The 26,999-nt window shown below is 43.5% G+C and overlaps 1 protein-coding gene across 3 annotated transcripts in view; it reads left to right on the top strand.

Moving 5' to 3' along the window:
* The window catches only part of aqr (aquarius intron-binding spliceosomal factor), a 54,074-nt gene that overhangs the window by 20,498 nt on the left and 6,577 nt on the right, over nt 1-26,999 (top strand). For all 3 annotated transcript variants that reach the window (XM_026151600.1, XM_026151598.1, XM_026151599.1), the window contains exons 24-32: nt 423-533; nt 2,695-2,804; nt 5,770-5,905; nt 7,911-8,120; nt 9,932-10,069; nt 10,180-10,251; nt 10,896-11,083; nt 12,153-12,324; nt 15,728-15,898. In XM_026151600.1, the coding sequence (XP_026007385.1) occupies nt 423-533; nt 2,695-2,804; nt 5,770-5,905; nt 7,911-8,120; nt 9,932-10,069; nt 10,180-10,251; nt 10,896-11,083; nt 12,153-12,324; nt 15,728-15,898 (1,308 nt within the window). The remainder of the gene's footprint in view (nt 1-422; nt 534-2,694; nt 2,805-5,769; nt 5,906-7,910; nt 8,121-9,931; nt 10,070-10,179; nt 10,252-10,895; nt 11,084-12,152; nt 12,325-15,727; nt 15,899-26,999) is intronic.

Here is a 26,999-nt window from a genome sequence, read left to right as displayed (position 1 = left end):
AGGAGCTGATTACGCACTGATTTATGCATGAATGTGTAATTGTGCTTACTAATTTTAGCAGAGATTACTCACCTGAGAGACCCACACTAAGACCAACCTGTTTCATGAATATTAATTTAGTAAATTTAATGTGCTGTTCCCCCCCAGGTAAGTAAATTTGGAGCTTATTATCATGATAACCTGTAAACCAGGAGAGGCTTGAAAATATTTATTCCTTCTCTGTTCCTCCTACGACTTTCTTCTTTGTTTCGCTAGCTATGTTCCCTACCTTTATGTGGATACCACTGGCTTAGGTCTACCTTTGTAATCTACAGAAACGTTGCCTTTGCAACCTAACTTCCAATTTCTTATTTTTTTTATGTCCTACAGTTAAAATGCTTAATTTCTTCTGACATAATCCCATTCTTACTTCGTTCCTCCAGGTTGTGGGACCACCGGGTACTGGAAAGACCGATGTTGCCGTTCAGATCATCTCAAACCTGTATCACAACTTCCCTGAGCAGAGGACCCTCATAGTCACACATTCAAATCAGGTCAACACTCCCCTCCATATACGCACACAGCATAAGATAAGATAAGATAAGATAAGATAGAACTTTATTAATCCCTCGGGTGGGTTCCTCTGGGAAATTCAACTTCCAAAAAGCACAGCAACGACCGAAGTTACAGTTACAGAATTGTTATATATATATATATATATATATATATATATATATATATATATATATATATATATATATATATATATATATACACACACACACACACACACACACACACACACACACACACACACACACACACACACACACACACACACACACACATATATAAATACAGAGACAGATATAAATAAAATATACAAAGGGGATAAATAGAATAAATAGGAATAAAAAATAAAAATACAAGTGAATTGCACATTTCAAGTATTGAGTCTATTGCACTGTTGACTATTTACAAAAAGTATTGCACAGGGTATTGTACAGTGAGGTGAAGAGGCACTACAGCTTAGTTGTTCCCCCCTCCTTTGTCCTCCTGTTTCCCCTCCCTCTCCCCTCCAGAGAGGAGTTAAACAGTTTGATGGCGTGTGGGACAAAGGAGTTTTTAAGTCTGTTAGTTCTTGTCTTGGGGAGAAGCAACCTGTCACTGAACAGACTCTTCTGATTGTTTATGGCCGTGTGCAGAGGATGCCCAGCATTGTTCATAATGTCCATCAGTTTCTTTAATGTCCTTTTCTCTGCCACTGTCACCAGAGTGTCCAGCTTCATGCCGACCACAGAGCTAGCCTTCCTGATCAGTTTCTCCAGCCTGGATGAGTCCCTCTTTGCTGTGCTGCTCCCCCAGCACACCACAGCATAGAAAAGTACTCCAGCAACCACTGACTGGTAAAACATCCTCAGGAGCTTCCTGCAGATGTTAAAAGACCTCAGCCTCCTGAGGAAGTACAGTCGGCTTTGGGCTTTTTTATACAGGTGCTCTGTGTTGCATGACCAGTCCAGTTTATTGTCCACCCACAGCCCGAGGTACTTGTACTTGTTGACCACCTCCACCCCCTCCCCCTCTGTCTGAACCGGCAGTGGACCTTCTCTGGACCTCCCGAAGTCCACAATCAGTTCCTTAGTCTTTGAGGTGTTGAGTTGCAGGTGGTTTGTGTGACTCCATGCGACAAAGTTCCTCACCAGACTTCTGTACTCCTCTTCCTGATCATCCCAGATACACCCCATGATGGCCGTGTCATCTGCAAACTTCTGAATATGGCATAATTCAGAGTTGTAGCAGAAGTCAGAGGTGTACAGGGTGAAGAGAAGAGGGGACAGCACAGTTCCCTGTGGTGCTCCTGTGCTGCTGACCACAGTGTCAGACGTGATGTCCTTCAGCCTGACGTACTGTGGTCTGTCGGTGAGGTAGTCGGAGATCCAAGCCACCAGGCAGGGGTCCACCTCCATCCTGTTCAGTTTTTCCTGAAGCATACAGTACCGGATGGTATTAAAGGCACTGGAAAAGTCAAGAAACAGGATCCTGACCGTGCCTTTTCCCCCATCCAGGTGTGAGTGGGCTCTGTGTAGGAGGTACAGGATGGCATCCTCCACTCCGACACCCGCCTTGTATGCAAACTGTAGTGGGTCCTGGGCATGTTGTACCTGTGGTCGGAGGAAGTTGAGGAAGAGCCGCTCTAGAGTCTTCATAAGATGTGACGTCAGTGCCACCGGTCGGAAGTCATTCAGCTCATTGGGCCGATTCTTTTTGGGGACCGGGACGATGCAGGATGTCTTCCATAGGGCGGGCACTCTCCCCAGTCGCAGGGAGAGTGCATCTCCACGTGCAAGTCTGATCTCTGAAAAGTTTCTAGAACACATCGATCAACTAAATGTAATGTTGTCAAGAGAATTTAAAGCTTGTTCTCAGAACTGCCCATTAATCAGGCAAGAGTCATATTCTAACCATGGAGGAGAAATTAAAAGTTAAGCTCCCTTGTGCCTTGGTCTTTTCCCCTCAGTATTTAATCATAAAGTAATCTTTAGCTGCTTTAAACTAAGGGGAAGCATGACAGAAGGAACCTTAAACACCAGAAGTATAGTTTGATGATAATTATTTTCCTGTATAAGACTCTGCACACCCTCCCAAATTATTTTACTGACTTAACATAAGTATATTACATACAAATGAAAGAGATTTTTTTTCATTCCACATCAGGCTTTGAACCAACTCTTTGAAAAGATCATGGCCCTAGACATCGACGAGCGCCACCTTCTGCGTCTGGGCCATGGAGAGGAAGAGCTGGAGACTGAGAAGGATTTCAGCAGGTGAGCAAAGAAGATAACAGACAAATGGGTACAGCTAACCAAACAGTACTGCATATGTGAAAACTGAATATTTCTTGAATGCACCATCACTTGTGGGAAATCATGTCTCAGAGTTACAGTGTATCTAAATTGCAGAGGCAACTCACATCCATTAATGCCATCTCCCACATACACCGTAGGTCTGAGTCAATGCACTGACAAGGCTGCTACACTCTCATATGTCAGGCTTTGGACCTGGTTTATTTTCACTAGGCATTGTTGGACTCTCAGTCCTTTCCACCAGCCTAAGGGATCTGTCTCAGCAGCCATGCACTTAGAAGCAGTACATGCCCAAGTAACCCATTCATAGCTATTCTGGACCACAACAGTTGATTGGTTGGTTCTGCCCCAGTTTTTAAAATACATTTTAATAAGATAGCAGCAGGCCATGTAGAGAGAATTATATGGATTTACCACTGTTTGGAGCATTTGCATGTTTCCCTTAATATTACAGGATATTTACCGTACGCTGTGATAAAAAGCACCTGGTGATGACATGTTGTGAGCTGGCACTATAGAAGTCAAGTAAATAACTTAATACATAGTAAGAAGTGTTTAAATAAATAATTAAGATCATTAGTGATAAGTCAGATGGAAAAGTAGCAGTAGTAATGTCCTTAATCTACTTCAAGAATAGAAAGATCTGTTTAATTAGGAATTATCAACAGTGTAATAAATTCATAAATGAATCAAAATACCCAAAACTTAGGAACGTTTATTTTTAAATCAGTGGTGATTTGACATTATCTGAGTATAATCAAATACATGCACCACCCAGGCTTAACACTAGCTGTAAATGCAAAAATGGAGGCAGGACACAGAACACACCATAGATAAGACTCACTGGTCGTCATAAGGAAGTCCCAGTGTTTCCCAACTCTCTTATATATGCTTGTTCCTAGTATGTCTAATGCCTTTAAGGATAGTGACTCAGTACTATTGAGACGTAGTAAGATAGCATGATAGCAAAAGTAGGTGGGGGTCATTGTACTCATGGCACACTTCAGAAAACCAGAGTATCACAAAATACTCAAAACATGTACAGTTTTATATAATCACTAATGTATTTAACACTTTAATAAATGTACCAGCCGGAAACTTTTTTTTCACCACAGGCAGCGCTCTCCTGCCACCTCCTGAATATAAATAGCTCAGTGTCACTGAATTTTAATACATTTTTTATGCTGTTACTATTTAAAGTGTTCTTATACCCTACAATGTTAATTACCATCTCATCCATCCATGGCATTGAGCAAATTGCACCCTATAGCTCTCAGCTTTCCTTAAGGAGCGAGGGAGGAGTTACACATGCCTCTCATTTGCTGTACCCTTTGTATGACTGCTGTCTACTGGGAGTGCATGGCTGTAGTATGAATGATGATTTATGGAAACTGGGCATCCGCACATGAAGGCAGTCTCATGCGTTCTTAAATTATGCAGCAACACAGACATAAAAGAAAGAGCTCTAGCTAGCTAGCAGCAGTCGACATGTTCCCGCTTGCCCAGTTGCCTCACAACAACATGCCGACTCCACACTTCTTCCACCCCACTGACACCAGAATGAGGAGAGAGCCAGAGAGTTTTAATTAACACTGTACATGAGATAAAAAATAGACGGCAGTGCTTTTCTGAGTGCTTAACGAAGAGGGAAGCTACAGCCTTAATTAACAATGCCTCCATGCATTTCATGAAAAATTTTGTGCCATTTTAATGAGTTTTAGAAGGGGGATCTTGGTGATGGCTTAAGGAAGCCCTTGTTTAGTTTTGGATGGTCTACATTTGCATCCCAGGTTGTCAAGATCATTTTATGATTCCAATTTAGGGCAGAAAATGAAACACACCATTCTCATTCAGATGTTTTACATTTATCAGAGTTTACGAAAACACTAAGACAGACTTGTAGATTAATGTACATTGCACATGCACTATACCTTTGTATCTATTTTAGGCTTTTGGTGAGTGTATTACAGGTGTGTCATCCTAAGAGGCAACGTCACTTCTCACTTTTATTTAATTTTACTAAGGCAGAGCAGTGTGATCGTCTTTGAGTCATCTGCTGACCGAGAATCTTTGGAGAGGGTCTAAAAATAGTGTTCACCTCTAGTGTTACCCGGTAACCCCTCCTTCTTCCTGTCTGTTGTCTCACTGCCATCTGATGACATTTTTCAGCAGTATTGTTTAGCTGCATAATGAGATGTATGTTAGAACGTAGAAAAGGAAGTATATCCCCAGGTGACCATAATCAGACAGCCAATATTCTGCACAGTCAAGTCAGTAATCACAAGACCCTGTCTCACATGTTTGCCATAAGTTGCAGTCTGAGGTTTTCTTATTGCTCAATTGTACGTTTAACTACGCGCTGCTATGAGTCATGCATGCAGGTCACGAGACATGCTGGTTTAGGTCATGACCATTGTTGGATTTATGTAGAAAGCAATTTGTTACAAATTACTTTTCTGTTTCTCCTGGAGATTGGAGGGTATGGCTTTTTAAATGCCTGTTAAAAATACACCCTCAAACCTTACACATACATAAAACCCAATCAGGATGATATAAATAAGATTTATTATTTAAGTTTTACTACAAAACCAGCAGTTAAATTGAAAGCCAGCGCTAACAGAAAAATATGGACGAGCAAACAGATGTTCCTCTGCTATGTACAACAGTTTTACTCATCTCTAATTCTGTTATGTGGTACAAATTAATTTTCGGCCATTGAACGTTAGTGTAACTAATCAAACATACCCTAGTTATTATGCCATGTTTTTTTTCTGGGTGTATATAGGAAGTGTGATTTAGATTAAATATCACTCTTGTGTCATGTTGTGATAGCTTGTTATAGCTGGCTCATTGTTTCAACTGCCTTCTTATTTTTACAGGGGTTAACCATTTAGATTGTTGACTAACACTCCTGTGCTCTCCTCAGATATGGAAGGGTAAACTACGTCCTGGCCAGAAGACTGGAGCTTCTCCGAGAGGTGGGAAGGTTACAGGAGAGCTTGGATGTCCCAGGAGATGTTTCTTATACCTGTGAGACTGCTGGACATTTCTACCTCTACCAGGTAAGACTGTGAATAGCTGCAATCTAAATTAGCAAGTATAGGCAATTGTCCACTGCAGACATCTGTGTTTATCCTCCAGTGTCAGAAACACCTGTAGGAACTCAGGGTAGGGGGGAAAAAAGATCTGATACTTTTCACTGCCCCAAAAAATTGGTATCTGGCCTTGATGTTGATAAACTTGCAACAAATGGTAATTTTTAAAAGACAGTAATCAGTGAGAAACAGGATGGAAAACTCAAAACATCAGCATCAACATTCTAAAAAACTACTGTGCTGATAGAAAGCAATTCAGTTTTCTCAATTGCTTTATTGTTTTGATATCACACACACACACAGTTATGGATATGACTTGTGTTGTTTTGGTGCACTCAGAAGTTGAAGTCAAGGGCAAAGCTGTCACAGGATTATTATATAACCTCATGACCACGCAGCATTTGAAACAGAAGGGCCTGGTTTTTGAGGCTGTAAATGCTGTAAATGTTGCCGTGCCATGTCTGTTCTTGCAGAGAAAAGGCAGTACATGTGTTTCTGTGATATAGAAAAAAAATTCACGTGTAATGTTGGATGTACTTCTAACTCTGATCTTTTATTCATTTTGTGTGTGACTTAAGTAAGGGGAAAAACCACTTTCAGATCCATCCTTCTATTAAGCATTAAGCACCATTTGTGTAGAGATTTTGAAATTGATTTTCAGATGGAGTTAAGGAGATATTTTGCAGAAATAATTAGAATGGATTTCTGTAACGACCATCCTCCTCCTCAGACAGTTGATGAATGAAATGCAGACATTATTGAAGTTTCCATTCTCCTGGCAATCTGCTCTTTCTGTCAAGAATATAAATATTTAGAAACGCTCTTAATGCTTTCTGTTTATTCCTGTCACCTCATCATTACTGTCCCCTCAGGCTGCAGGAGAATTTCCACTGCTAGCAATTACCTACTACAATTTCCCCAGTTTCAATAGAACAATTCCAAAAATAAACATTTTTGACACAGAAGTCCAAGGTTTCACCTTCAGTCAGGGCTAAATTAATGTTGTGTAAAAATATTCTTGTTTACCCCTCTAATTAAAGACTGTAATTGAATCTCAGTTGTTCAGGTAAAATCTATTGTGTAGGCATCCAGAACCAAAATGATCAAAATTACGGTGTTACTGTTCAGACATTTTCAGACCCAACTGTATAGTTCTTTGTCTTTTGAAGATGTTGTCAGGAGGTTGTTGGTGTAGTGATAACTTGACCGTGAGCATACTTCCTTGATTATTCATGTGAATGTGAGTGATTGTTGATAACAGTGACTTTGTACATATCATTAAGGTTTCCATGGTAGTCCTAATAATCTGTGCAGACAGATACTCAACATGCAATTAAGCTCAGTCCTCTAGCAGACTCATTAATGCTATCCCTAATGTTGTTTTTTTAAAGGGGTATTTATAGAAATAAGCTACCCTGCTGTTTGGGTTTGGTTATTAGATACTCAGCAGGAGCACCTCAGCAAGAGTGAGCCTATTGCTTCTCATTTGTTCATTTTTGCTTGTTTATCTATTTTTCTATAGTCTGAATTTAAGCTTAGCAGAGCCATTTAAGATTGGCAGTCCTCCTCCTTCTGCTGTCCAAAAACAAATGTTGTATGAGAACATACAAACATCGCTCATGTGAGAAAATACCCCTGGTCATTTTCTGAATGCCGTGGCTAAGTAAGGCTACTTTTTGAAACCCTTAATTAGTAATCTCCCAAATAAAATGCTGCAGACCCTTAAGAGTTTATTGGTGTGAACAGGTGTGATTTTCCTCTCAGCATAATCTCAGGACCACCTGTCATGCATAACAGCCCACTTTAAAGCAATTACAGCTTGCTAGAAAAGATTCACTCTATTGAAGGTGACAAACACTTGCAACTCAAACCCGAATAAGACATAGATGCCTGATTCTCGGGTGTATACTAAATATCACTACTGGGACTCTTTGAGAGGGTGTTCTGTGACTGTTGTCTCTCCCCATAACAGGTGATATCCCGCTGGGAAGAGTACATGAGCAAAGTAAAACCAAAACAGGGCAAGAACGTGGAGGTGGAGGCTGTTGCTGCACACTTTCCTTTCCACAAGTACTTTTCCAATGCACCCCAGCCTGTGTTCAAAGGTCGGTCATATGAGGAGGACATGGACATCGCAGAGGGCTGCTATCGCCACATCAAGAAAATATTTACCCAGCTGGAGGTAAGAAGATCACAGGGCCAGCAACTTTACAAGCTTTACCTGCTGTATTTGATTATTTTCATACCAGCTGTCTTTCCAGGTATTGCACATTCTCTCTTGCACAAGTAACTGCCTACCTGGCCCCCATATTAACAGACTGTTGTCAGCTAATAGTGACAATCCACAATCCTGGATGTGTTTATTCTGAGTTTAAAATTCCGCCTTGCATGTTATGCCTATAGATATGCTCATGGCTCTGTGTTTTTCTCTGTCACTCTTTTTCACACCCCTTCACGCTCTCAAACACAGCTGAAAGTCTGTTATTATTCCTTCTGAGCCCATCAAAGTGTTTCTGTAGGGATAACAAAAACATTTCAGATTTATGGGAACACCAAGGTGGTCTCCGAAAAGCAATAAAAAAGTTATTGGCTAGAGGTAATATCCCAACATGTGTTGTGACCTTGATTTATCTGGCTGGCCTCTGTATCACTGCATCACAGCACCTCCTCCCTCCTCCCTGAGCCTCACCCATGCTGCAGTGTAATCTGTACACCCATTAAGAAGTATTGCTCTGTGTGGTGCAGGGTAGCAGAAGCAACATTGTGCTGAATATGCTTATCTGTCTACCTTTTCAAATGTAAAAGCAGTTTTGAATAAGCTGTCAAAGGAATATCCTAAGAATGTATTGCTAGGCAAACAGAGAGAGAGAGAGGGAGACAGTGTGCCTCCTGCGTTCATGTATAGACATCTGCTGTTTACTCCTCTGCAATTCCACCGTTTCATTCCACTTTTTAACTTATTTTTGGTTCCCTTTTCCTAGTTTTTTTCAACTTCTATGAATTCTAACAATCTTAATATCACTCCTCAACTCATTTGGTACCATGGGGTTTAAAAATAGACTTCATCAATATTCCATGTTTTGATTAGTTTAATATTAATGCTAAAATAGTAACACATTAAATATTTATACCATGGTGCTGTCCGAGTCTCCTCTCCTCCATCCCTACCCTCCAGAGCTAGTGTACCAACCTGAAAATAGCTTGCCTGTTTACCATTACTCCTCTTCTGTGCATTCCCCCACAGCTTTCTGTAGTGTCATCATATCACCACCCTGAAATGAACTGATTTGTTTTTTGGGTTACAAAATCCCCCAAATTTTCCTTTATAGTGTAACCCATGTAAGAAAATCTCTGCTAAAGTGCTCCTCAAGCCACAGCTACTGAAAAACAAAATACACCCCACATACTTCACAGGAGAGCCCTGCGGCTGGCTAGTCTCTATCACTGCATCATGGAAAAAGAGGACACTCACTTCTAATGAGAGAAGAAAGCAGAGGGATTATGTTAATTATACATTTCATTAAAAAGTGGAGTACTGTAAGTTTCCAGTCATTTAGATGTCCATCATGACTTTGTTGAAGTTTAGAATTGTGGTTCATCTTCCGGGTGTCACTTTGAATTAGGCAATTCAGCAAAGAAAAGTAGAGTCAGTTGGAGAAATTCAAACATTTGGACGAAAGATAAGCCACTCAGTGTATCGTGATGTGTGCTGACTGGATTTCTGAATATTGAAATGTGCTTTTTTTAAATTTAAGATTCTATTATGTTACAAGAGATTTTTATATTAGCCATCATCTGTCATACTAATTGTTCATTAAAGTCATCCCCCACACTAGTATGAAAAAAACCTTTAAAAATGACTCAATACAGAATAAATGTCAGCAATTTTAATTCTTTGTGATAATATTTTACTTTTTTGTTCCCTATCAATCTGGTTTATAACATAGCTCTGTGACGTCATTCCTGAGTATCACTTTTCTTCTATCCGAAAAGGAATTCAGGGCCTTCGAGCTGCTAAGAAGTGGACTAGATCGCTCCAAATATCTGCTAGTGAAAGAAGCCAAAATCATTGCCATGACCTGCACACACGCTGCACTCAAACGTCACGACCTAGTGGAGCTGGGATTTAAGGTAGACTTTTGTCAGTTTAAAAATACATTCCCAATAATCTGGTTGTATTTTGTCTGGATGCAGTTAGTTTATTTATTGAAGTTACATCAAGCTGTTCCTTTCTTTATTAGTATGACAACATCCTGATGGAAGAAGCTGCACAGATTCTGGAAATTGAGACTTTCATCCCTCTATTACTACAGGTAACCGAAATGCTAACTTGTTTTGACTGTTAATCTTGACTGAAAAATTATTCTCACAAAACCTGCCAGGATTTGTCACTGTGACTGGTTTGTGTAGTTTAATCTTTACATCAGTAGCCTTTTCAAATTGACTTTCCCCATTAAGGTTTTCCTAATGGGCTCCATAAAAATGGTGTTGGTCTCTGGTAGCTATGACTAACATTCTGTGTTGTAATTTCTGTTTACGGAAAAGATCATTAGGCACACCAGCCTATCCAGCAACCTTGCCAGAACTCCTCATTATCTCTCCTCACCACTGTGCCAGTCAGAGGCTTTGGCCAGGATCATTGTCCTCCACTTCCCTTTTACTACCAGCTTTTCAAACACAACCAGTGATCACACTTTAAAACAATCTTAGACAATGGGTGGGATATTAGATCTTTGTGAGGTCCAGCTCCAAATAACATCACTGCATTTTACAGTATGACACATTATATGTTTGTTAGAGTAAGCATGCCAGATGATGATTTGGAAATTAAAATGTAAACCTAAATTAACTGTTGCACCTTCACTGATCACTGTATATTGTCACAGTATCTCTATTTAATTATTATTATTATTATTATTTTTTACTGCTTGATCATCTTATGTTCCTCTATCTGCAGAACCCAGAGGATGGCTACAGCAGGCTAAAGCGCTGGATCATGATTGGCGACCACCACCAGTTGCCCCCAGTCATCAAGAACATGGCTTTCCAGAAGTACTCCAACATGGAGCAGTCTCTCTTCACCCGATTTGTGCGCCTAGGTGTGCCCACAATAGACTTGGATGCACAGGGCCGTGCACGTGCAAGGTGGGTCACCAAGCAAAATACAATCTCACTACCCACAGGGGCTCACAAGGATTAAAAAAAACGTAATGTTTAAATGTAATTCGGAAACAGTTCTTTAAACATAATTGAATAGTAATTTAATAGTAATTATTCTTTCTATATACCTTTATGCTTTACAGTGCTTTATTTTATGGATGCAAGTCAGTGGTCTTAACCTTGATTCAAAAAAACTCAAACTTATTAACTTATTGCTTCAGAATGTTCAAGTTTGCATTAAACCTGAGCAGCTAAATCTAGGTAAGGCAGTCTAAGCAATGACCATGAGACCTCTTACTGTTGTTGCTAAAAAAAAAAACTTTCAGACTGGCCACAGCGATGGCGAAATGTCCAAATCATTAGCAAACAGTTAAAGATAAATCAGTTCATTTTAGTATATTTAGTTATTGAGCCTTTGTCAAAAGAAATGTTTTTGCTTGGTAATGGAGAAAACATTTGTGTAGTAATGCCGGGCAAGCAGGATGTTGGGAAATGATACCTTTACTGGATTTACTGAGAAGAGCCCATCTGTTCTCTGACTGCAGACTGCAGAGCATAGCAACATAATCAGAATAACACCTGTTATCATGGTAACATGCACAAAAATGACAACACCAATGAAGAAAGATCAAATGCCTGAAATCTGGCGTTTTGTGCATCAGTTGTCTTGTATGAAGCAAGAAGGAAAAAAAATCTGCTTGTTCTCTTTTGACGTGAGAAAAAAAGTCCAGTCCAGATATTTGGGATGTTAGTTCACAGGACATAGCTCAGCCCAAGATGTGCTGCATTGTTTAAATAACTGAGCGAGGTTATTTCTAACCCCCAGAAATTGAATTAGAATGGAGAAATTGCAATATTTTTCTTTATTTACTGTAAAATTGATCTTGCATTTCAGTTTTAGTTGCATTAAACACAATAAATATATCTGCCTTGCCTTAAGCTGTGGGAACCCTGATTGTGCTGATTGATTAAAATTTCCAGTGGTCCTGTCAGGGAAACTGTATTACAGTAACACAGATGTGACCTAATGCGTGTTTGTGTTGCTATCTCACAGCCTGTGCAATTTGTACAACTGGCGCTACAAACACCTGGGAAACCTGCCTCACGTTCAGCAACTTCCCGAGTTTCAGGTGCCCAACCCTGGCCTGACGTTTGATTTCCAGCTAATTAACGTGGAAGACTTCAATGGGGTGGGAGAATCTGAGCCCAACCCTTACTTTTATCAGGTTAGTAGATCACACGAATGAACACACTTGATGTAATCCTTGCACATCCTTGTATGCCATTTGTCCAACATATTGCCAATATCTTAATACTAATTTTAAAAATGTAAAAACAACAAAGTATGAGCTACTTCAATTGAAATAACTGAATACTCCAAACAGAACACCATTATTATTTTGTGTATATATGTAGCACAGGTACAGAAATTGTTTGAATAGCTGAAATGGTTCATGTTACACAAGCTGTGGAACTACACTCCTTTACAAATAAACACATTCACACTTCCAGCAGGAAACAGAAGCATATTCTCTCTAGCCCCCATTTCCTCTAAATTGGTTGTTGTACAGGAGTTCATTCATTTTTAAATTTCACTGGTTCAGCTACCAGTCCATATAATATATTCATCACTCTGCTTAGTGTGCAGCTAACATTGGCTGCCCAGCACAGACCAGGCGGTTTGTCCTTCACACCGGAAGACAGACTGTGTTTCATCCTGACATTGCTGAGGCACAAAGACTGTGTCTGGGCACAGGGCAGGGTTGATAGGGGTGTTTACTTTTGCAGTGCACCAGCCCAAGAAGTAAAAAAACAAAAAATAAATTACATTTCTCCAAGAAGAGAAATAAAAATAGTATCGCTTATAGAAATGTAAGATACTGTAAATAAAACATATACTTAAAAGAGTTTGTAGTAATCAGAGCCGACAGCACTGGATTTCAGATAAGGTATCGTGTGTAATGATTGAAATATCAAATTGAAGCTTTCAATTTAGAACCTGCATACCCATTAAGTGGATCATATTGCTTCATGAATCTTGCAACTACATTCACGCTGTGCACACTCAAGTCCCTAAAGCTTCTTATTGTTCTTAATTCAGCACCATGTGTGCTTCTCGCGGTACCAGGTCACATGAACCTCAACTCTATTTGCCAGTTGCCATTTTGAGTCTCCTCAAGGGAATCTCCTCAATATCATTCGTTATGCTTGACAAGCACACACACAGATGCACTTTCCTGGAAACCAAAGGGGATAAATTTGACACTAGAGGAGCAATTGTATCCAGTGTACACTGAATACATGTCGCAGCTGAACAAACACTGCCACAACCACTGCTTTGTGGTTGCGCGTGAACTGTGCAGAACCCATACACAAATACTGTGTGCACAAAATATAGTACAAAGGGTCTTTTTCCCGTGCTTTGCCTCATTTGCTAAAGCTCTTTCCCTGTTGAGTCTCAGCCAACTGAGACTCAACCTCACTGTTGTCAAATGGCTCATGAAGAGTAAGATGCCTATCTAAATCCACATCTTCTGTTTGGAAATTGCCTCCCTCAGTCACTAGGCTTGTTAGTTATAGAAATTTCTGCTCTACAAGCTACATTTTAAATTGCATAAGAGCAACCTGCATGGTGGAGTTTACTTACAGGTAGCCTGAATTTATGCCTCTCGATATCAATAATGTTCTTGTATCTACTCTAAAGTGTATCTGTATGTAACCCTCTCTCCTCGGTACATGTTTGATCATTCTGTCCTATCTAGTCCTTTTGCAGTCACGAACCACTGGCTCAAATTTCAATGGCTTAGGTCTGACCTTGTAATAGTTGCCAGCTTCTTTTGCCGTTTAGGCTTTAAATCTGATGTATGTTAGACATGCAAATGAAAGACACAAATCTGGAAGCGTCACAGATTTTTACTTGAATGTCTATTTAATTGTGTGTGTGTGTGTGTGTGTGTGTGTGTGTGTGTGTGTGTGTGTGTGTGTGTGTGTGTGTGTGTGTGTGTGTGTGTGTGTGTGTGTGTGTGTGTGTGTGTATGAGATATGCATTTTTGCCTTTTGCTACATGATTGTGGTTTTGTAGATGATCTGTAAATGCAGAGGGTTAGAAGTAACTTTGCTGGAGAAGTAAGTTGCGATTTTTAATTATCTGTGCCATTTGTAGGTAGGTAATAAGGGACTAAGAATAAAGGATGTCATTGTTTTTGATGTGCTGACTCTAGTGCAGCTAGCTCAGGAACTGTTGATGAAGCTGCATACATTATTATCAAAGATGCGAGGCAGCAGTCCACATTTAATTGAAACTGAATGAATAATACATGGCGCTGCCTTTATTTCTTTTCTTTTTTGGGTTTTATTTGAAGGACAGAATGTAGCCTTGGAACCAGGGTGCACAGGCTTGGGAATTTGTTGATTGTTAATTTGGTGAATAACGTTTTACATGTATTCACATTGGGAGAAAAACTTTGATGTAGTTCTAGGTCCTTTGTAATTGGAAATGAAAGAGAAATCATTATAATCATTATATCAGATAGGTGTAGGTAGTAACATTGTAGCCATTGTCAGTGTGGTTATTTGAATGTGTGTTTCTATCTATGAAGCACAGAGAGCTCCTGTGTTGTGCATAGTGACAAAAAGGAGAAAAAACACATGTTTGTGAGCATTTTAAATGTACGTTAGGTAACCTTTTTCAGCAGTTAAATGCTTTTCATTGCCAGTTTCTGAGTGATTGCAACATAAAGAGACTGTCCCTGACTCTCTTAGTTGCCTCAGATTGACTGGGGACTAATGTCTGTGTAAACGATGGGGTTGTGATTTTCCGTGAAAATTCCAGAAATCTGATGTTTACACTTGCTTCTGATCACTTCAGTGCCTCTCGTCTGCTCACAGCGTAAACAGAGAGCTTCAATAGCAAGTGGTAGCTTGGACTCCAATATCAACAAACAAGTTGGCTAATTATTCTAAATTACTTAAGCTGCCAATTTTGTTTTAGCTAAACTTCACCACATTTGTGCAACATAGCAAATTTGCAGCCAAACACTAGCTTGTTAAATGTATCTTGCCTGCTTCACTATGTTATATATACTTCAATATGTATGAATAACATTCCCTTCTATGATGAACAAGCAGTAGGCCATTTCACTGTAACTTAGTTACACAACATGTTTCTGGTGCTGACAGCTGTTTCCTGTCAAAGTAAAATTTGTTGTCATTATACTAATACTCAGCTTATATACTGGTCTCATAATGATGTGCAAAACACATGATGCACAGTAGTATACAACAGTGCAGGACAGGCTTATTTATGTATCATCACTTTTTCGGCTGATGCAAGCAAATGGTGTGCAGGCATGTGTTGTGTGTGTGTGACCAAGAGGCTGCAATTTACTCAATAGTCCCTGGTGTCATTATAAAATATGGTGGTCTGAGGTTATCAAAACCTCCTTTAACATGGAATTCATTAGGGACTGAGTTTCTTCTGGAGCCAGCTATAAGTGGCAGTTTGAGGGACTGCAATATGTACCACTTTAGCACAAGTTTCATTTTTCAGCCCCAGAGGTTGGGCAGCAATGGTTGTTTATTTCAGTAATATAATGTTATTCTGACCAAGCTTTCTCTCTCTCTGTTAAGAACCTGGCAGAGGCAGAGTATTCTGTGGCTCTATACATGTACATGCGTCTGTTGGGCTACCCAGCTGAGCGCATCAGCATCCTCACCACCTACAATGGACAAAAACACCTGATCAGAGATGTCATCAACCAACGCTGTGCTGGAAATCCAGTGTTTGGTCAGCCCCACAAGGTAAGCACCATTTGAAACAAACCAATTAAGAAGCAGCAGTCTTTTATGTGTCATGTTATCAAAGCACAAGCAAGAGGTGATTAAATAAACACACTGGATTATTGGACAGGTTTTGTAGCAAGTACTGGGTTTTGCGAGTATTCAGTCAAACTTATATATAACCTATATATGTGTAGGGCTACGACTAGCGTGTTGGAAACACGTATCACACATGGCATGGATAGTTTTTTCACACCTCCGGATGCCAGCTGCAGTTATTGCACCAACCTCTTATCCTCCATTGCACTGGGAAAGATATTCACAGCTCTCCAAGCATCTTGGAGGGATTTCCTTAAGTGTTTGTCACTCATTAACATTAATGTGAAAACTGTATTGTTTGTCTGTTCATTTTAAGAAGAGTTTTATATTTGAACTGGAGTTTATCCGTGTATAACTTAAAATACTATTTGAATTTTAGTGAATCTCAGTTTTTCACGGTGGGTAAAAGACAGAGTGGTAACAGGTAAAGCAAATTAGAGGTGTGCAAGTATTTGCAACATTTGTTTGACTGACTGTGAATACAGGGAGAGTCTGTTCATCCCTGAGGGATACAGTTAGGTTGTTTTTTTTCTAGCCTATATTATTCCCCCGAACTTCTCGTCTCTCCTCTTTTCCTTTCTTTACAATGTGTTAAGTCAGCAACCCGCCGGCACAGTTTCCCATCCACTTTCTGTTTGTACTGCTAAATGCTTTTACTCACTAGCCTCAGGTTATGCTTTCCTCGCGCTTCATTTTTTCCCGCTACACACATTGTCTCACCTTTCTTTGGTCTCTGTTCTTTTAGGGTTTTCACACACTTAACAATGTCACAGACTCTTTCGGCATTCCAGTAAGAGTGGAGTGAAAATGGCATATCAACAGTTATATAGAGCATTGTTATGTCAGGTAGCATAGGGTCAGCAGCAGCACGCCTTCAGTAATATTGCGATCGGTTTAGTTTAGTTGTGCATATTCTTTGGTATTTCTTTAACAGCAGGAGTGTTAAAGTGAGGTGGCTCTCAGAGCAATAATCCAGGTCCATCCAATCTCTATTTTAGAAGACATGTATTTTTATTTCCCACAAATGCCCAGAAAATTTAAATAGTATGTAACTTGAATCTTTTTGTTTATCACACAGTATTTTGTAAAGTTTACTGTCTACTCATTACTCATCTGTTCCTGCTGAGTACATAAAAAGTGAATCAAAAATATACATAGGCCGTTTTTGTCCAAAAGCAGGCAGACAGGAAGCAGGTTCTTCCAAGTATGATAGCAATTTGGAGGTTAGAATAGTGGTTTGTTATAGCGTCCACTGTGATTCAGTCTTTACTCATTCCATACTGTTGTGTCTGTATTTTTTGCTGTGCAACCCTACCTTGTTGTTTTGTTTTGAAGTACATTCCCTGCACTGACAGCTAGCCAGAGATTTTGCTTAGCCATGTGAAATGTCCTGCAATGTCAAGACATAAAGCATCATTCATTGTGCTCATGGCCTTAGTCAGTATGCATGCCTAGTAATAAAGTGACAGGAGTGACAGGTTGTTAGATTTGCTGAGATGAAAGATGGCCAGAGACAGAGAGGGATGAAATAGAAAGATGGGCTCTTGTGGGAAAAAATGCTGAGCAGCTGAAAGGTCATGGCGCTGAGCACTGTGTCCACAGTGTGTCTGACAGTGTGTCACAAAGGGTAAAATGGCGCAAATGTCAGCATCCAGCTTACTTTACTGTTATAACTTTAATTAGAAAGAAAAGCAGAGGAAGGCCAGTTAGCACAACCCATACGGAAAAGAAATAGTAAAAACTTACAGTGGGGCAAAAAAGTATTTAGTCAGCCACCGATTGTGCAAGTTCCCCCACTTAAAATGATGACAGAGGTCAGTAATTTGCACCAGAGGTACACTTCAACTGTGAGAGACAGAATGTGGAAAAAAAATCCATGAATCCACATGGTAGGATTTGTAAAGAATTTATTCGTAAATCAGGGTGGAAAATAAGTATTTGGTCAATAACAAAAATACAACTCAATACTTTGTAACATAACCTTTGTTGGCAATAACAGAGGTCAAACGTTTACTATAGGTCTTTACCAGGTTTGCACACACAGTAGCTGGTATTTTGGCCCATTCCTCCATGCAGATCTTCTCGAGAGCAGTGATGTTTTGGGGCTGTCGCCGAGCAACACGGACTTTCAACTCCCGCCACAGATTTTCTATGGGGTTGAGGTCTGGAGACTGGCTAGGCCACTCCAGGACTTTCAAATGCTTCTTACGGAGCCACTCCTTTGTTGCCCGGGCTGTGTGTTTTGTATCATTGTCATGTTGGAAGACCCAGCCTCGTTTCATCTTCAAAGTTCTCACTGACGGAAGGAGGTTTTGGCTCAAAATCTCACGATACATGGCCCCATTCATTCTGTCCTTAACACGGATCAGTCGTCCTGTCCCCTTGGCAGAAAAACAGCCCCATAGCATGATGTTTCCACCCCCATGCTTCACAGTAGGTATGGTGTTCTTGGGATGCCACTCAGTATTCTTCTTCCTCCAAACACGACGAGTTGAGTTTATACCAAAAAGCTCTACTTTGGTTTCATCTGACCACATGACATTCTCCCAATCCTCTGCTGTATCATCCATGTGCTCTCTGGCAAACTTCAGACGGGCCTGGACATGCACTGGCTTCAGCAGCGGAACACGTCTGGCACTGCGGGATTTGATTCCCTGCCGTTGTAGTGTGTTACTGATGGTGACCTTTGTTACTTTGGTCCCAGCTCTCTGCAGGTCATTCACCAGGTCCCCCCGTGTGGTTCTGGGATCTTTGCTCACCGTTCTCATGATCATTTTGACCCCACGGGATGAGATCTTGTGTGGAGCCCTAGATCGAGGGAGATTATCAGTGGTCTTGTATGTCTTCCATTTTCTGATGATTGCTCCCACAGTTGATTTTTTTCACACCAAGCTGCTTGCCTATTGTAGATTCACTCTTCCTAGTCTGGTGCAGGTCTACAATACTTTTCCTGGTGTCCTTCGAAAGCTCTTTGGTCTTGGCCATGGCGGAGTTTGGAGTCTGACTGTTTGAGGCTGTGGACAGGTGTCTTTTATACAGATGATGAGTTCAAACAGGTGCCATTCATACAGGTAACGAGTGGGGGACAGAAAAGCTTCTTACAGAAGACGTTACAGGTCTGTGAGAGCCAGAGATTTTCCTTGTTTGAGGTGACCAAATACTTATTTTCCACCCTAATTTACGAATAAATTCTTTACAAATCCTACCATGTGAATTCATGGATTTTTTTTTCACATTCTGTCTCTCACAGTTGAAGTGTACCTCTGGTGCAAATTACTGAACTCTGTCATCATTTTAAGTGGGGGAACTTGCACAATCGGTGGCTGACTAATTTTTCAAGGGATCTTATATCTGTTTTCACACTTATATGCTTTTCATACAAGTTTCACACAAGACAGATACAAACTTTATAAGATTTATATATATCTTTTCCATATGGGAAGTCACAGTGCCAGCGTCAAACATGCTTGCTCAAGGTTTTTACCAAATCCCAAACAACAGTGTGCGTAAATACAGCATGTGCGCAAACACTTTTTATTTATTTTCCTGAGTTTTACAGAAAATATCCATTTGGTTCTCTTTTCTTTGATGAAGAAGTGCTGGAAGTCTGACTGTTAGAGTTTGACTATTTCGTTAGTAAGAAGATACATCAACTGGATCAAGAAGAGATGAATGCAGAGTGACAAAGTACCTATTTAAGGTTTCAGTCCTTATTCTGAATGACCCTCTGCAGTTGTCTAACTCTTCGCCTTGACCAAAAACGATTAGTTATGTCTATAACTTCTGTTCCCTGAAGGAGAGGAACGAGGTACAACACATAAGTATGGGATATCACGCCCTCGCGTGTCCTGGCTGAAGAAACCTTTATTCACGCCTTTACGGCAGATGACGTGTGATGACACGCGCAAGGCCCCGCCCGCACATATAGCCGCTGCCATCACCGTCATCCCTCAGTTCGATAGCCGCTCTTCACCGAGCCAACTGCTCAGTGGGGCCACCCTGTGTTGTACCTCGTTCCTCTCCTTCAGGGAACAGAAGTTATAGACATAACTAATCGTTCCCTTTCAGTCGATTCACTCGGTACAACACATAAGTATGGGACCTATATACACGCCCCGCAGAGCAGCCACCGAACCGGAACGGGACCACCACATCCTTAGTGAGTGGTAGACCCAGCAGAAAGGACAGCATGAGCCACCGAAGGGGCTGTAACGTCCAACTGATAAAACCGCACAAAAGTGTGCGGCGACGCCCAATTAGCCGCTGCACAAATATCAGCCACAGGCACCCCTCTAAAAAGAGCCCATGAGGTCGCCATCCCCCTGGTGGAATGAGCTCCCACCCCGTGGGGCAACGCAAAACCTCCGGTGCTGTATGCCAGCGAGATAGCTTCCACAATCCAGTGGGACAGCCTCTGTCTGGACAGAGCTCTACCTCTATTCGGATTAGCGAAGCAGACAAACAACTGGTCACACAAACGCACATCCCGAGTGCGCTCAATGTAGGTGCGTAGCGCACGCACCGGACAAAGAGAATGCACCCTCCTCTGCTCCTCAGATTCAAAAGGAGGGGAGCAAAAGCTCAGCAACTCAAACTCCATTGAACTATAAGATGCAGGCATGACCTTGGGAAGATAGGCGGCATTCGGACGCAATACGACCTTGCGGCCATCAGGAGAAAACTGTGTGCAGGCAGGATGCACAGACAGCGCATGAAGGTCCCCCACTCGCTTCGCCGAGGCCAAAGCGAGAAGTAATGCGGTCTTATACGAAAGAAGTTTCATATCTACCGACTCAACGGGTTCAAACGGAGGGCCACAAAGGGCCTCCAGCACCAAAGACAAGTCCCAAGCCGGGACACTGGACTTAAGCACGGGCCTCAGCCGGCGAACCCCTTTCAGAAAACGCACGGCGAGGGGATGCGCACCTGGTGTCACCCCGTCAAAACCGATATGACAAGCAGATATAGCCGCTAAATAAACCTTGATCGTTGAAAACGAAAGGCCTTTATTCAACAGCTCCTGCAGGAATGTCAAAACATCCACAATAGAGCACTGAAATGGGAGAGTGTGGCGGTCCTGGCACCATCGCTCGAAGGCTCGCCATTTGTAAGCGTACAAGCTTCTAGTAGACGAGGCCCTGGCGCTCTGAATCGTCGCTACCACACTAGGTGGCAGACCCTTAGCAACCAAGTTTAACCTCTCAGCAGGTAAGCATGAAGGTGCCACAGATCCGGGCGCGGATGAAACACTTCCCCCCCCGCCTGAGAGAGGAGATCCCTGCGGAGAGGAAGCTGCCAAGGACTTGCTGCAAGCAGGCTGATTATTTCTGCATACCACGACTTCGCGGGCCACCAAGGGGCCACCAGGATCAGAGAGAGGGAATGCCGACGCACCCTCTCCAGAATTGGAGATATCATTTCCACTGGGGGAAATGCATACAGGAGCACGTCTGGCCATTGGTGCGCTAGCGCGTCCAAGCCCAAGGGTGCATCGTGGTCGATTATGGAGAAGTACAGGGGGCAGTGAGCATTCACCCTGGAAGCAAAAAGATCTATTTGCGCCTCGCCAAATAGATCCCAAATCTGAGCCACTATTGAAGGGTGTAACCTCCATTCTCTCACCAGAGGACCCCCCCTGGAGAGAAGGTCCGGCCCCAGGTTCAGGTGGCCCGGGACATGGGTGGCTCTTAGAGTCAGAAAATGAACACTGCACCATAACAGCAGAGAGCGAGACAGCTGCAACAGGGGAAGAGAGCGTGTTCCTCCCTGCCTGTTTATATAAGACACCACTGTTGAATTGTCCGTCCTGACTAAGACATGCTGGCCCTGCAGGACTGGACGGAAACGCTTTAGAGCTAAGAACACTGCCAACAGCTCTAAGTGGTTGATGTGCAGCTGGCGCTGAGCCGCGGACCAGATCCCTCTCACTGACGCACCCTCGCACAGCGCTCCCCACCCACTTAGGGAAGCATCTGTGGACACCACCTTGCGAAACAACACCCTCCCAATCCGAGAGCCCTGGTGCAGTAGCCCGGGCTCCCTCCAAGGACGGAGAGCTAGCATGCAAGACGCAGTTACCGGCAGCCTCCTCCGGAGGTGACGCGAAGCACACAAACGGTGAGAGAGAGTCCAGCGTTGAAACGCTCTCATTTTCAACAGCCCAAGCGGCACTACGGCGATCATAGATGCCATCATGCCCAACAAGCGCAATATCGTCTGGAAACGCAGTCTGCGTCCCAGCTGAAATTGAGCGAGGCAGCGATGAAACGCGGCCACTCTGTGCTCTGACAACCGTGCGCGGCTGGAAAGAGAGCATATTTCCAGACCGAGAAAAGCGATCTGTTGACCTGGGATTAGCGAGCTCTTCTGAAAGTTCACAGAGAACCCCAGTGTCTGAATGTGTGACAGAACCCGCGACAGCTGCGTCTCCGCCTGTTCTCTGGAGCAAGCCACGAGAGCCCAGTCGTCCAGGTAGGCCAAGATGCGGATGCCCCTCTTCCTGAGGGGCGCTAGCGCTGCCTCGGCACATTTCGTAAAGGTGCGGGGAGCGAGCGACAGCCCGAACGGCAGCACTAGGTATTCGTAGGCTACGCCCTCGAACGCAAACCTCAGAAACTGCCTGTGTTTCGGGTGTATAGCGACATGAAAATAAGCATCTGTTAGATCGATTGTCGCAAACCAATCTCCCGGGCCGACTGCACTCAGGAGCTGTCTGAGTGTTAGCATCCTGAACCTGTACGTTCGCAGGTACGTGTTCAAGACTCGCAGGTCGAGGATGGGACGAAGCCCTCCCCCTTTCTTCGGAATGACAAAATAACGGCTGTACCAACCTTTGTCCGTCTCCGAAGCGGGGACCACCCGTATTGCTCTCTTCTGTAATAGCGCCTGTATTTCCTCTCTGAGTACCAAGGCTGCCTCGGGGTTGACAATCGTGTTCACGACTCTTTGGAAACGAGGCGGCTTGACCCGGAACTGCAACCGGTAACCCATGGCAACGGTTTGCAGCACCCACGGAGAGGGGGCGCAAGCGCGCCACTGAGGGAAGTGAGCAGCCAGCCGGCTGGCCTGCAGCACTGACGGCGGGGCGCCGTCGCCCCCCAGTGTGTCTGCAGGGGACTGCATCCCCTGCCTGACCTGGCTCATTTCGCCTGCAGGTTGAGCATTTGAGATTGTTTGAGAGTAAACAACACTCTTTATTGATTGCAACATGGGAACATGTACATTTATACATTTTGTTGGGTGCACCTTTTCCGGGGCATAACAATGAAAAACAGCGGGAACACTCGATGTGGTCGCTTGAACATTCAACACATCTGAACCGTGTGCAGGGGTTATGTGCTTGGGAGACCGCGATAGGGAAGTGCAGCGCCTTCTGGGGCTGACAACCTGAACAGAACTTAAGCGGCACCTCTTGTGCGGCAACAGAGGGGTAAGAGCAGCGTCTCCCTGCGTCTCCCGGCCTTTGCCCCAGGCCGACTGGCGTGGAGCTCGGGCCGGAGTACGTGCTCTCGCCGGCGGCCCTCCCACTCCAGCAGTGGGCGCCGGTCTCTTGCCAGCTGTCAGAGGAGCGGCGGGCCTGTGAGAGCTAGCAGTGGGCTTGGGCTGGCGTCTGGGGATGATGTCGCGCAGAGCTTCCGTCTGCTTCTTCCTCAGATCGAATCTAGCCTGAATGGCTTCAAGTGAATGTCCGAATAACCCAGCCGCAGACGCTGGTGCGTCCAGATACACAGCTCTGTCTCTATCAGGGACGTCGGAGAGGGTCAGCCACAGGTGCCTCTGCGCCACCACTGTCGAAGCCATCCCTCTGCCCAGGGAGAGCGCTGCACAGCGAGACGCACGGAGGATGTAATCCGTGGTGACTCTAACCTCGTTAAGAAGAGGTGACAGCGGGCTGTCCTCCGGAACCAGCGATCCAAGCTCCGCCAGGCACATTGCTTGGTACGTCTGGAGCATGGTGACGGAGCTCATGGCTCGAGCGGTGCCGGCCTGAGCCCGATAAATCTTCTCCAGCTGCGAGGCCGAGAATCTGCAGTGCTTGGACGGCAGAGTTGCGGGGCCACCGACACCATGGTTATGGGACGGGGCCAGATAAGCAGCCAGAGACGGCTCCATAGGGGGTGGGTTAGCTAAACCAGCTCCCTCGGCGCCGTCCAATTCCATGTACTGTCCATAGCCGGGCACAGTGACGCGGGTAGACAGAGGTTTGTCCCATGACGCTGTTAGCTCGCAGAGAAAGTCTGGGAACATGGGGAGGCAGTTTTTTGCCGTTGCGGGCTCCGGTGGAAGGAAAAAACCCGCAAACCGCGACGGCTTCCGAGCTGGTGGAGGAGAGGGCCAGTCCACCTGCAGCTTCTCAGCGGCACGGCGAAACAGGGAGAAAAGAGAGGTGTCATCGTGGCCGACCGGCGCAGCAGCGGCGGCATATTGGGTCGACAATGAGCTCTCCTGCTCATCCTCCGACAAACCATGGATGTCCAGGCCGATGTCCAGCACGTCATCGTCTTCCTGGGGAGCGCTGGCGGGCTTCAACCCAGGCTGAAGCCCGTCAGCGCTCCTGCATGGTTCCGGTCCGTCATCGGCTAACCCGTCAACGTATTCCATGTGGTCAGCCCAGCTAATCGCGGGGACATCGACCTGAAAATTTTCGTCTTCGGACTCGGACGAAGCCGGGGCTCCAGACTCGGAAAGAAGAGGGTCATGCCGTGCGACAGCCGAGCGTCCCAGCACTCTTTCCACAAACGTCACCCGTCTTTCCAGGGTCGAGCGTCGGAGCTGGCGACAAAACGCACAAGCTTCGGGCTCCGTCAACGCTCTCCTAGCGTGGACGATCCCCAGGCAGACAGGGCAGGCATCGTGCTGGTCGCTGTCGTGCAAAGAGAAACCACATCCCTGAGGACAGGGGCGAACAGAAGATTTCTGCTTTGCTCGCTTCGGTTTGGAGTCCATTCCCAAAACGCAAAGCGAAACGCTGCACAAGAAAAACTTGAAAATAGCGCTCCGCGGGCAGCCTACGCACCAGCTGGGCGGTGGAGGCTAACACCAACAGGGGCAGTTAAGCTAGGTTCAAGTTGGCAGACAACGGAGCTAACTAGCAGTAGCTAGCTAGCCCAACTCAGCAGAGGTGTTCTCAGCGAGGTGAAGAGCGTAAGAACTGAGGGATGACGGTGATGGCAGCGGCTATATGTGCGGGCGGGGCCTTGCGCGTGTCATCACACGTCATCTGCCGTAAAGGCGTGAATAAAGGTTTCTTCAGCCAGGACACGCGAGGGCGTGATATCCCATACTTATGTGTTGTACCGAGTGAATCGACTGAAAGGGAACACACAGCTTTCATATACTGAGAGCAACAGTACTAGCCTCTTTGACAACATGAAATGTGTAGAAAAGGTGTCTTAACATTTCCTAGCGTCATATTTTTTGTTGGGGTTTTTTCTTAGACAGGTCTGAAATCCTGAGACACATGTAGACTCGAACACACAAGCAATACAAAGCTGTTAACTCTGGCGTCCCTGCCATTCCTCTTGTGAAAAATTGAATAATCCAGAGGTCTGACTTGTGCACATTCCCAGCAGTAATTACTATAAGTAAGACAGAGTAACAGAAAATAAGATGGGAGAGATCAGTGGTTGATCATCATCTAATAGTGTGCTATTGTCTCCATAAGAAGAAGGCATGTTGGAAGAAAACATTTGGCAGTGCAATAGCTGTTTGTGTATCTCACAGTGTATTCGCTGTGTGTATTTCCTTATGTCCTCGGACATGCATGTGCTACAATGACACGACCTCTGTAATTCTCTCCCTTGAAGATTTCTCATAAATAACTAAACACCATGCAGAATGCTATACCTCGGGGAGAATTTCGACCCGGGCTTTGTTATCACTTTCTGTAGGCTAAGAATAACTCCCTCTCTAAAGAACCACATTTGCTGCAAACCAAGATTCACCGTTTCTCATGTGTCAGTACGTGCATGCATACCATGGATGTGTAATTTGAGCATACGGCCAACGATATCTCCTGCTATTGTAAAAGCAACATATTGTTGCCTCTGGCCTTGCACCTGTTCTACATAGCAACAGGGAGACGTAAATAAATACCTCATTAGTCCCATCGCTTTCGATTTTACACATTAACACACACACACACACAGTCTCCCCACATTCCCTTCCTCTTATCCAAAAGGAGTTTTGGAGAGGTTCACTGAGGGTTGCATTTAATAATAGGTGGTAACCACAACCACAGGATGATTTATTTAGCATGGCTAGTTACTGAATGCTGTAGTTCTGGGCCTGTATGGCTCCTCAATGGAAGCTGATGTCCTATTGATCCATTTTAAAAAGCGAAACTATAAACGACAGGCCAACTTCTTTCTGCCTGGCTATGAGTTTTTTTTAGCATGTGTCGTATGTAACTATACAGAAGCATTTTTGTGCAGTACTTTAAAAAAAGGACTTAGTAACTTGGCTTTTAAACTCAATTTTTATTTGGTTCTGTTACCATTTGCAAGATAGGGGACACTCCAGCTCTGATGTGTTTTTCCTTGATCATTCTAATACTGTGCTATCAGATTTAAATCGGTTATTGATTTAACAATTATTTATATAGATGGATGGATGGATGGATGGATATATACACAATGGGGATGGAAGGAATTATTTCTACCCAAGGCATAATCACTCAATTATTAGTAGTTGATTAAAATAATTTAGCTCTGTTATTATAATTCTACTTAATATTTTTCCGGAATAATCTTTAAACATTGCAGCTTTTTTCCAGAGCAGCATACTTTAACCAAGCATTAACCAGTAACATCTCCATGTAACTTCTAACCAAAAACAACAGGAGCACCCAGCTATCACACTATTTGCATTGACATCAACTTTTCAGTCTATAGTTACACACATGCTGTTTACACAGTGTAGAGACTGTGTAATGTGATTTTGGACTCAGATTTACATCCCTAAGATATTTCTAGTCCAACTCGGAAACACCACTAAAAATAGACACCGAGTGAAGGCTATATGA

This window comes from Astatotilapia calliptera, chromosome 19 (genome assembly GCF_900246225.1).
Source record: "Astatotilapia calliptera chromosome 19, fAstCal1.2, whole genome shotgun sequence".
Lineage (NCBI taxonomy): Eukaryota > Metazoa > Chordata > Actinopteri > Cichliformes > Cichlidae > Astatotilapia > Astatotilapia calliptera.
This window is presented reverse-complemented; position numbering and strand designations above follow the sequence as displayed.